The sequence below is a fragment of the Mchenga conophoros genome, linkage group LG10 (genome assembly GCF_057382185.1).
Source record: "Mchenga conophoros isolate Kocher_MC1m ecotype Shallow Benthic linkage group LG10, M_conophoros_male_GT1.1, whole genome shotgun sequence".
NCBI lineage: Eukaryota > Metazoa > Chordata > Actinopteri > Cichliformes > Cichlidae > Mchenga > Mchenga conophoros.
This window is the reverse complement of record NC_140535.1, coordinates 21,736,930-21,748,721: the sequence shown is the minus strand read 5'-3', so window position 1 is coordinate 21,748,721 and position 11,792 is coordinate 21,736,930. Positions and strand designations below refer to the sequence as shown.

Genomic DNA, 11,792 nt, shown 5'->3' with positions numbered 1-11,792 from the left:
AGCAAATTAAAACTGGTAATAGGAGGTGGGCAGTTTGTGATATTACTTGTTACTCCGACTTGCATATGACTGGATAGTATTTTATAAAAAACTGTTTGTGTTATTTATGATTTCTTAAAAAACTAATTATAAGGAAATATATCACTCTCTCGTTGGGACTTTGGGAAAAGCAGATGAAGATAATTTCCTGTCAAAGATTATTAATACTCATATGAGATTAAAACTGATCATTATTGTTTTTAGGGACATAGTCAAAGCCTAATCAAGCAAATGATTGTACTCTTAACTACACTTTTAATATTAAAATCAATTAAAGTATTCGAATTAACTTTAAGTGAAAGAATAATATTCCCCTCAGTCCTGAGCTGTGTCCATCCCCCTCAACCTCTTGACATGCTGTAAAGTGAAAGATACAGTTCTTCCAGAGAGTCTTTTGCAAGGCCATTTATGTGCATTTACTTGAGAGAGAACTCCAGCGGGATGCCATCCATTATCAGCGCAGGTGTAACACAACAAAAACACTGAGCACATGACCATTTTTGGTTAGTCGTAAGTTTTGGTCAGAGGTGTTGTCATTTCAGACTGACTGAGTCACCAGACATTCAGGACATCACTCCACCCACCTGCTCACCGGCTCACCTGTTCAGGTGAAACTTTATATTTAGGGAGTGGACCTGAAGAGCAGGTGCTGATGACGGTTCGCTGTTTCTCCATTGCCCCTCCTCCATCAGGCATTTGTACCTGCTCCACTCCTCACCCATTCAGCAGACTTGTCTGACCGGCAGAAAACTCGACTTCATCGCAAGGAAGAAACAAATATTCAACAGCCTGTATCACTCCACAGTGAGAACGTCGATACGCACTCAGAGCTTTATCAGCAACCTCTGAAAAGAGAAAGGACTTTAATTTGAAGCAGCTTGAAGAACAAATCTGACCAAAATGGTGTCTGCTGGCTTCCAAATGCTGGGTGCAGCCTTGGGGATCATTGGCTGGATTGGAGTCATCGTTGTGTGCGCTGTTCCCATGTGGAGGGTCACTGCTTTTATTGGCAGCAACATTGTCACCTCACAGGTCATCTGGGAAGGTATCTGGATGAGCTGTGTGGTCCAGAGCACAGGCCAGATGCAATGCAAGGTCTACGACTCCATGCTCGCCCTCACCGGAGACCTCCAGGGTGCTCGGGCCCTGACTATCATTTCCATTGTGGTAGGCGTCATGGCTATTCTGCTCGCTGTAGCTGGAGGAAGATGCACCAACTGTGTGGAGGATCAACAGCAAAAAGATAAAGTGGCTGTCGCAGCTGGGGTTATGTTCATCATCGCTGCGGTCCTCTGCCTTGTCCCTGTCTGCTGGACAGCCAACACTATTATCCAGGAGTTCTACAGCCCTCTTCTGAATGCGGCCCAGAAGAGAGAGATGGGTGCCTCGCTGTATATCGGATGGGGTGCTTCTGCTTTGATGCTTATCGGAGGGGGATTACTCTGTGCCAGCTGCCCCAAAAAAGAAAAAGAACCCTACAATGCAAGGTACACAGCTGCCACTAGGTCTGATGCCTCAGCACCAATATCTGGGAAAGGCTACGTCTGAAATATTTACTGGGACAGATGCACCAGAGTTTATGGGTTGTGTGTGTTGGTAATTCAGGTTACTTGATGAAACGTGACTCCTCATGAGAGTGTTGGAGTGTTTTGAGATGATGTTAACACCAAGAAAGGAACCACACCCAAGTCTACATAGTCTACAGCTGTGTGTGTGTGTTTGTGTCAAAAGTACTATGTTGTGTAAGTGCTAACAAGTCTAGTATATCCATATGCTTATGTATCTTTTTAAAATGTTCACTTTTGCTCTTGTGCTTGTAGATTGTTTTTCAGAACTATGTATACAAAATTCTCAATGCACCACTTCTACTGTAAATAAATATTTTTACTGTTTACAAATCTGAGAATATGTGTTACTGTTTTTTTGTTTCCACTCAATGTTTGTGTTCAACAGGATTCATTCAGTGGTCACCCACAATCACATTTAAAGGAAATTCTAACATTAAAAACAGTGTATTTACAGTATCCATACTCTTTTTATTGTGCGTTTGACACATTTTTAATGTATATTAATTGTAACATACATGTTCATTATGTAACACGGCATAATCAAAACAAGGATGCTTAAAAAACAAACGTCACAGTATGTGAGAAGCAACCATTCTCCGACTTTCTGGTTGAACAGGTTTGGGTGTGGCAAGCATAATACTGGCTGGAAACCGGCCTGTCTGGTTAAACTGTGAACCTACAACAAAGGTATTTGGACTTTGAATGTAGTCACAGAACCAAGTTTTATTTGTTAGGGGAGTAAATATTTAAAAAGAAACAAAGTCTTGTAGTAAGCAAACATTTCTGGAGTGTAAAACAATCCACGGTTCTTATATAGTGCTTTTCTACTCTATCTGAGCACTCAAAGCACTTTACACAACTAATTCATTCAGCCAATCACATTTTGTAAGTGTTTACTACATAACATTCATAGGCATTCACACTCCGATGGATGTATCTTGCCCAAGGATATTTGGCATGCAGACTAGAGGAGCCTGGGACTGAACCACCAGCCATCTGGTTAGTAGCTGACCTGCTCTACCACCTGAGCTACAGTCAGCTCTTAATTTATGTCTGTGAAGGTCTGTGAAGGTTTTCAGTCATCCAGGTCATCGTAGTCTAAGGAGCTTGGAAAGAAAAGCGTCTGGAGTTGCTTGAAGACATAGAAGAGCCACCTCCACAGGACAAGACTCGGCGGTCCATCTGCATCTAAAGGACAAAGGACACTACTTAGATGATGCCAATGTTCACATTCTGGACAGAGAAAACAGATGGTTTGAAAGAGGAGTGAAAGAAGCCATCATTGTTCATTGTGAGCGACCATCTTTGAACAGAGGCGGTGGTTTACGACACCAACTCTCTGCCATCTATAATCCAGTTTTGAGATCCCTTCCCAGATGCCTTAACGCCCACTCACATCCTGGGCCATCTGACCACAGGAAATCACATGAGAGGGTGGGGCCAGGTTTCACAATTAGCTCACCTGAAACCTTGGCTGATTGTTTCAAGGTGATTCAAAGTGCTTTACAAAGACATTAGAAACAAAAACAAATAAAAAGCATGATTTAAAATTGATTAAAACAAGCAAACAAACAAACAAACTAATTAACAAACAAACAAACAATACAGTATATAAAATCAAAACAGATAAAATCAGAACAGTAGATAAAATCAGTAGTTAAATGTAAGTTTTGAAATTTAAGCTTAAAAGTGTGGATTTGGTGCTTCATTCAAATGCAGCTGAGAACAGGTGAGTCTTCAACCTGGATTTAAATAAACTGAGTGTTTCAGCTGATCTGAGGCTTTCTGGGAGTTTGTTCCAGATATATGGAGCATAAAAGCTGAATGCAGCTTCTCCGTGTCTGGTTCTGACTCTGGGAACTGATAAAAGACCGGATCCAGATGACCTGAGGGATCTGGAAGGTTCATACTGGGTCAGAGGTAGAGGATCATCAGAGGCTCCATTGTCCCTCTTTGGAGGGACACACCCACAGGGCCACCATTTGACCCCAGAACTGAAGAAGCTTCTCGTGCGAGTTTGTTTTTGCTCAGAGACTGACCTTACCTTTGTGTGCATGCACGTTTGTAGGTGTGTGTGTAGAGAGAGTGTGCGTGTTTGTGTGAGGACACCTGAGGATCTGATAGCACTGTTGTTCCCACTGTTGAAGTCTTGAACGACTGAATAAAGCTTGTTTGTGTGAGGACAATGAAGGAAGCTAGAGAATAAGGTCTGTGGATATCAGGTCTCCAGTTTCCCGCTTTGTCTGAGGACACAGAAACTCCACCCTGAAACACAGCAGCAAGCATCTATCTTCTCACAGCTAGGCACAGGAACATTAGACCACAGCAAATCTATCATCAGGCAGGTGTATCTGCAGCACATACAAGACTGGAGTGTGGTTCAATTTTCTGTGGTGCCAACTTTTTCTTTTTCTTATTTCTTGAATTTTGCGTAGAAATCTGTTACAGCAGCATTTTCATGGCTTCTCAGGGCCTCCAGATCTTGGGTGTTTTACTGGCCTTCTTTGGTTGGCTGGGCGCCATTATCACCTGCGGTTTGCCCATGTGGAGAGTCACCGCTTTCGTGGGGGCGAATATTGTCACAGCCCAGGTGATCTGGGAAGGCTTGTGGATGAGCTGTGTGGTCCAGAGCACGGGGCAAATGCAGTGTAAGATGTACGACTCCATGCTGGCTCTGCCTCAGGACCTGCAGACTGCCAGGGCCATGGTGATCATCTCTGTGATTGTTGGGATATTCGGCATCCTCATGGCTGTGATCGGAGGAAAATGCACCAACTGCATGGAGGATGACGTGGCCAAAGCTAAAACCTGCATCGTGGCTGGAGTGATATTCATAATAACCGCCTTGCTGATCTTGATTCCTGTATCGTGGTCAGCTCATGCAGTAATCAGCGACTTTTATAACCCCCTATTGGTTGAGGCTCAAAGAAGGGAGCTTGGATCTTCACTTTACATAGGCTGGTGCTCTGCTGCGGTGCTGCTGATGGGAGGTGGTCTTCTCTGCAGCAGCTGTCCCCCAAAAGTTGGTGGCAGACCCTACATACCTGCCAAATTCACACCTGTAAGAAGCATATCTTCAAATGTTGACTATGTGTGAGTGTCTCAGCTACAATGCTAATAAAAAGGCACAGCAGTGTACTCGAACAATTCTGAAGGCTGAAGGCAGATAAAAAAAAATAAAACAGATCACATTTTACTACATTTAATAGGTTTCATACATGTCTTGATCATATCTTGATTCTTTTTTAAAGTATATTTTAGGTTACTGAATGAATGTCAATGCTATTTTTAGATGAAATGTGTATTTTTCACAAATAAATGTTTTGCATGAATACCACCAAGTTTGTCATATATATCTTGTAAGTTGCATGTGAAGAGAAATGGACTTGATTGTATGCAGAATTTTTTAAAGCTCTCACTGATAATGGATAATGAGCCTTCAATTGCCAGGAAATTTGAACCTTTTGAAGTGGGAGTGTTTATCTGAACCTTATTGAACCTTGTGACAAATGAAAAAAGAAACCCAACTTGCATATAATGTCTAAGTTGTATTGTTCACAGTTTAGCTCAAAAACATGAGTGACTTAGGGTTTGAAAAAAAAAGATCCCACTGATGACGTCGAGGTCTGTAAAACTTGTGCATCAAATGTGACACACTTGGTGTTACAGGGTTTAAGTACCAAAAAGACAAAGCTTTGTTCATGCAGCTCCTCCTCCTTTCCTGGAACTCAGAGTACAGACACATTGTAACCCAAACTGGAACTATAAGCTACTTCTTAGTAACCTCTAATGACAAAGCGTTCAAGAATTCAAGGGAGTAGACTCCTAGGAAGTTGGCCGTGTAGTAAAGACAGGAATTTACAGTTCCTGTCTTCAGTAAAATGGACAGTCTGTTGTTCAGATTCGTGTTACTAAGGGAACCCCTTTTCACCTCTAAAGAATGGATATTTACACTTTGCCCAGTAAGAGGACATCTGCCAAGTCTTGGAAAGACGATATATCCTGAACCACCTGAATGGGGTTTTTTTTTTTGTTCCCTGATTCTCAGTTGAAACCAGTGAGGACAACACAAACACATCACTGTGATTTATAAACACTGTTCCTGGACCAGTTTTGGCCTCTTGGTAGATAGCAAGAGGATAAAGTAAAAGTAGCAGTACCATCAAATTTAAAAACAGCCCCCCACCAAAAAAAAAAAAGTTTGGCAAAGTGGTGTATACATTCAAAAGTAAAAGCAATGCAGAATTTATCTTAACTTTAATATTTTTGGGAAATTAAGTATTATCACGAGTTGTGTTTGAAAACCAAGTCTGAATTGTAAAAACAACTACCAGAGGGGTCGATCTGCTGATGGTGGTGGGGAATCAGATCCCAAAACATCTTAGTGAATTAAGCAGAATAACTACAATTAAAAAATTACATGTGGCAATAAACAGTTTATTGGTTAAAAATCACTTAAAGAACTTTAATATAGGAGTTAGAAAAAAAAAACCCAGCACACCAATCCTGCAGTAATCTAACATCACACACACTTTGACAGACAAAAGGCCATAGTGTTAGTTACACCTGCACTATGCATACACTGTGATAAGAAACAGGTTTGTACTCTTTGTGAAAGAGGTCATGCTCATCCACTTCTCATGTAATGCAATATAATCTTAGACAAATTCCTTCCCGGGTGTTGTTGATTTAGGTGCCGAGTACTTCGCACCACTGTAGCGGTTGTCTCCTGCTGGGCACTGACAACAGAGAAGTGAACCACCAATCAGTAGTAACCCTGCTGCACCCCAGCCCACATACAAACAGGCACCCAGCTCTCTCCTCTGAGCATCTGGAACCATGGGGTTGTAAAAGTCCTTTATGATGGTATTAGCAGGCAGCGATACAGTCACAAGACACAGAGCCCCACTCAGGATGAAGAAAAAGCCTGCAGAGATAGCAACTCTGGCTTTTGCCATTTTGTCCCCAACACAAGTGGTGCATTTACCTCCAACCACAGAAAGCAGCAGGCCAAACAAAGAAAACAGGATAGAGATGACGATCATGGCTCGAGCTGCCTGCAGGTCTGGAGGCAGGGCCAAAAGGGAATCGTAGACCTTGCACTGCATCTGGCCGGTGCTTTGCACCACACAGCTCATCCAGAGTCCTTCCCAGATGGTTTGAGCCACCACAATGTTATTTCCAATGAAAGCAGATACCTTCCACAAGGGCAGCATGCAGATCAGTATGTTTCCAATCCATCCAAGCACAGCCAGCCCAACACCCAGAATCTGCAACCCTAAAGAAGGCATAACAGCTTTTTCCCCCCCTTTTTTTTAGACGAGTCAGTTCTTTGCAGGGTTTCCAAATAAGAGTCCACTCTCAGCAGAAGTTTTATATGACCTACAAATCCCCCCAGAATACAGCCCTCCTCTGGGTGGGCTCTGGCTCCACTGCATCAATCACGCTCCATTTGATTTCAGAGGTTTTCTTGACAACAAAGAGGCCCACTTGTCCCCAAACAGAGCCCAGAGAAAGAAAAGAAGCTTTAACAGTGCAAATCAAGGGGGAATTCTTTTTAATTAATTTTAAATATATGGAATGATGCACAAACCCAACCACATCATGTTAGGTTTAATAAAAAAAAAATTCAAATGTCTGAGCAGCGACTCTAAAGAAGGGTAAACATTTTTATTGCCTCTGGAGAAAGAAAGTAAGAAATCCCACAATCATAAAAAAGTAGTAAGTTTGATTTGGTTAAAAATATCAAAACTATTAAAACCCATTACCTGATAAGATAGGCTCATTAAAAGAGAAACCAACCATACCAAGGAGCACTGAAAAAAATATGTTGTTGGATTTACTTAATTCAATGGTGGACATTTGTTGCACACAGATGTTTTGCTTTGGCAGCAACTTAAACAATTGAGTTAAATTAACACAATTTATTCATGTTCAATAAACTTGTGCAATTTGTGTTGATAAAATGTGACTTAAACATGTTTTGATGAAGTAATTTGAGCTCTTGGAATATTTTAATCCTTCACAATTTTCTCACGTTATCCCAACACGATTCAATAACTTTTACCCAATACTACTTGGTCACTTAAATACTACATGTTATCTTCAAATTACATTTTGCTATTATATTCTAGTATCAAATACACAATTTTCAAATGGAGGCCTTATAACAGATTGTATTGTTCTCTTCCAAGATGGTTGCTGGCATCCACCAGTAACCTTTCAAAACAAAATGTCTAATTTCACTGCATTGACAGTAGGTAAAGAATTAAACTGACATTACTCCTCTACTGAATCTATATAAATCAACAGTTAAATAATGTCAGTTCTTCCGTGTTCTCTGGAATCAATCACAGCAAAGAAATTGGACTGTTTCTTTTGAAAAATGTTGGGAAAGAACAATACAAAACATTCTATTTAAGGCCTCTAACGTCAAGATTCAGTTAAACAACAATTATGACTAAACAATTTGAGGTAATGTTAGTTTCCATTAACATTAAATTAGGTTACTGAATTGGCAAACACCTTCCTATTAACACTACCCATTTTACCCCAATAACTAAAGAAATTAGCACTTGCAGGTCAAAACCTTTATTCAAGAGACGCAAAAATAACATTGATACAGTGACTGTCAAAAATTACAGCACTGATCATACTGTGACATCTTGGTTCAAAACAGCACGCTTAGAAATATTCAACGTTCTTTACTTCAACTGAATGAAACTGAAAATACCATTTCACACGACCCATATGGGATATTTAGACTGTATAACTGTTCACGCTACATCTCTTCACTAGTAAAAGAAAGAAAAAATACAAAGAGAAATTTAAAAATGCTGCCAAACAGACAAACAGAACTTGTACAGAGCAAAAGGAAAAACAAACAACAACAAAAAACGGCTCGTCCTCATGGCAGTTGCAGAGTATATAAAAATGAACCCTGCGATCCGTTCCTGGAATTGAGCTTCAAAAATGCAGCAGAACAAGTGTGAGATTTAAATGTCCTCTCACCTAGAGCTGGTCACCTCACATGCATAACAGTGAGCTTCGTTGCAGGAGCAGTTTTGTCTTAGTTGTGAGCTTTTCTTGAGAGCTGAGTTGCATCCAACTCCATTACCACCCATTGAATCACCTCAAAAGTGTAGCAGAGTTGTGATGGGTAACTCATGTTGAAGGAATAAAAAAGGTCCAAACAGCATGGCTACTGCAAAGGTCACGTTATCCAGATCTTGAAGAACAACATCAGAAAAGTCATTGCCTGCCGCATCCTCTGGAGACAGATGTTCATTGTGGTTTTCTCAATCTGTGCAGTGGCCTCAGTCAAGTCCTGGTTAAACACAAAACATTTCTTTAAGATTCCTTTTTAAACTCATCTCTTTTGAATCTACCAGTTCTAATGTTAGAGTAATTTAAACCAATGCAAGCAACATAGTAAATAGCTATAGCCAAAGAGTGGCCTGCCATGCTGCCATTCATGGTCTAACAGAGTTTCTAAGAGAGGGTGAAAAACATAATAATTTCAAATGCTTTACATTAGTTTTTGTTAGAAAGACACCGGCCCATCAGAAATCCAGGTTATGTTACTCAGAAGATGTTAGAATTTAGACTTTCAGCCCCACAATTTGGTTAGCTGTTGGTCAGTTGGTCATTTTTTCAAACAAAAGCTAATATAAATATTGGTGGGATTTTCCTTTGTTCATTAGAATGACAAATTTAAAGTTTTTTCACACTGATGTGACCCCTAATACAGGGGTGGGGATGGGGCCTCAAGGGCCGGCGGCCGAGTTCACTACCAGGCCTCATGTGAACTTCAAATTATTAAAGAGGACTACTGGTCCTAACCAGTCCAATGAGGATCAAGTGGATAACTAAATGCATTTTTAAATGTTGCAAAGCCACAATCTACTCATAAAACACTCACCATGAACTCCTGCACCAAGATGTTGCAATTGTCTTTCACACAGATGCGGAGCACTTTGATGAGGGACTCCGAGCATTAATGTCATCCTTGACTATTATAACAAAGAAAACAGAGATTTGTGAACTTTTCAGTAGCACAGAAGAAAATGATCCCAGACAAAAACTCTTGACTTTTTAAACCAGTCAACATGCAACACCAGCATCTACAAAGCAATATCAAAAGTTCCTGTTTGACATCAACTTTATGGATATATAGTTTCCAGAACATTTATTTTTAAAAAAAGATAATTTTTTCTCAGTGGGCCAGTAAATGCATGACGAAAATTATGGCATCCTTTTAGTGGAATCATTACTCACAGGTAATAGTTGACTGTTTCAATGGATGTAGCATAAAAATCTTTTACTGACCTAATGCAATACATATACACTTTGTAGTTAAAGAATTTTAAAGTTCTTACTGTCATTATGGCAGCTACATCCTTTAGCTTTGTGCACTGTTCCCCCGATCACTTTGCAAACACTTTCAGCAGACTGTCAGAGAGAAACTCAGCTCCGTCAGAAACCTTGACTGTAAAGGCATGGTTGGGATGCACTGGAATGCTGCATTTTATCTGAAATGACATAAAATTATTTTGAAATAACAGCAGGCACTGTGCTTGGTTAATCAGTAATGTTTTGTTGAATAAAAACTGTGTTTCCAGATCTTATGGGATTAAAAAAAATCCAAAGATGTTTGTTTCTGATTTGCAACCCAACAACCCACAAGTTACAACCTCATTTCAGTTCAAGTGTGCATTAATGCGAGTCCAGTAATCACCTTTCTGGCAATACATACAGGTATAAGTTAAACCTATGGCAGATTTTGGATCTCTCAGTTGTATTAATAGGGTGAGTATGCATGCACCTAATAATTATAAAAAACCTATTATAATTAAGTTACAGAAACGAAAATAGAATATACTTTCTTACCATAACACCTTGAACCCACAATCCATCAGCTGACTCCTGGTGAAATGCAGAATAGAGGTCATCTCTCAATGTGCAGCAAAAAAAACAAAAACAAAAGGACAGCAGGTGAGGGCAGGAGGGGTAGGGATGTAAGCTAGCATAATGCCGCTGATGATATTAGCTAAAGCTGTTCAATGTCCAAAATCTCACTAACACCACGGTGCAGTAAATACACAATGTAACTGAAGAGTCAGTTGACAAATCTATTCACACAGAAAACCAAATTATGTTATGAGTGCCTCGTAATTAGGTTTAATGTGATATTACGGCTCTTGTGCCAAAGACAAATTCAAATGAAAAAGCGCCAATTCTTTGACAACAGATAAAACAGCAAATAAGCTAACGGCTCTTTTTTAGCATGTTACATGGCGACACTCTAGACGTTTAACTACATTTGGCTGAATTATGGTAAAAATGAATTCAAAAAATCAAGACATACCAAAAACGTAGAGTTGGCTGCTCGACTTGACTGAGATGGATGCCTTTTTTAAACCACGATCCAAAGCCCGCGAGATGAAATCACGCGTGGTTTCACGAGATTTAACGTTGCTATCTTATTGACTTACGTCACCTGAACATGATATGAACAATTTAATACACTCTTTCTGCATATCATGTAGTTTTTACACTATATAGTTACATTTAACTTTAAAACATGAGGCAATTGTGTTAAATGCATGCAAGATGCTTACATAAATCCAAGAGATGGCCAGTCCCTTTTTTTCAGTGAGGATCACAGGTTGAGAAACAACCAACGTGGTGCATGTCTAATTTAATACTGTTTGTTTCTTTTGTTTTTTTCCCCCAAGCCAATGCCTCACGCCTAATTACCACAGGTGGACTCACTCAGCTTGATTGCTGCACTGGTAAAAGAAAATGAAATCAGATGTAAAACCAAAAGCAATCATTATGATCTCATATTGTTACACGAGATACTAAAGTCAATATTAAAATGCAATCTTTAAAATCACTCTTCTTCTCATTGTTATGTTCTTGGTAAAACTGCTACTTTTGTCTGAGTGAAATCATAGCCTCACAAAAAACACCCACAAAAAATTATGAAAAAGACATTAATTTAGGTGGAAGATTTTTATTCTAAACATTCTTTTCATTTCAGTTTTCACAGCACTTTTGCAAACATTCATCCATTTTCTTATTGGCTTATCATAAGAAAATGGGTTGGAGGGGATCTGGGACATATGCCAGCTATCACTGGGCAGGAGGTCAGTCCTAATGACCACAGGTGTTTTCACTTTG

At 39.8% G+C, this 11,792-nt stretch overlaps 3 protein-coding genes and 1 long non-coding RNA gene across 6 annotated transcripts; 2 read left to right on the top strand and 2 right to left on the bottom strand.

Annotated features, from left to right (window-relative positions):
* Positions 1-724: 724 nt before the first annotated feature.
* Positions 725-1,936, top strand: LOC146565887 (claudin-4-like). Its single transcript, XM_085289302.1, has one exon. It carries the CDS (start codon positions 940-942, stop codon positions 1,585-1,587), a length of 648 nt encoding a protein of 215 aa, XP_085145428.1. The 5' UTR covers positions 725-939; the 3' UTR covers positions 1,588-1,936.
* Positions 1,937-3,939: 2,003 nt separating this feature from the next.
* On the top strand, positions 3,940-4,877 carry LOC146565886 (claudin-4-like). Its single transcript, XM_085289303.1, has one exon. It carries the CDS (start codon positions 4,066-4,068, stop codon positions 4,702-4,704), a length of 639 nt encoding a protein of 212 aa, XP_085145429.1. The 5' UTR covers positions 3,940-4,065; the 3' UTR covers positions 4,705-4,877.
* A 1,151-nt stretch (positions 4,878-6,028) lies between these two features.
* On the bottom strand, positions 6,029-6,946 carry cldn29 (claudin 29). Its single transcript, XM_085289306.1, has one exon. It carries the CDS (start codon positions 6,896-6,898, stop codon positions 6,266-6,268), a length of 633 nt encoding a protein of 210 aa, XP_085145432.1. The 5' UTR covers positions 6,899-6,946; the 3' UTR covers positions 6,029-6,265.
* Positions 6,947-7,147: 201 nt separating this feature from the next.
* On the bottom strand, positions 7,148-11,261 carry LOC146565884 (uncharacterized). Of its 3 annotated transcripts, XR_014894169.1 has the most exons (6): positions 11,228-11,261; positions 10,975-11,106; positions 10,497-10,560; positions 9,986-10,138; positions 9,529-9,619; positions 7,148-8,934 (listed from the first exon to the last, which is right to left on the bottom strand). It is a non-coding gene; the product is annotated as an uncharacterized LOC146565884 (long non-coding RNA). The 3 variants fall into 3 exon arrangements; XR_014894168.1 differs by lacking the exon at positions 11,228-11,261 and having other exon boundaries at positions 10,975-11,125; XR_014894167.1 differs by lacking the exons at positions 10,975-11,106; positions 11,228-11,261 and having other exon boundaries at positions 10,497-10,965.
* Positions 11,262-11,792: the final 531 nt, after the last annotated feature.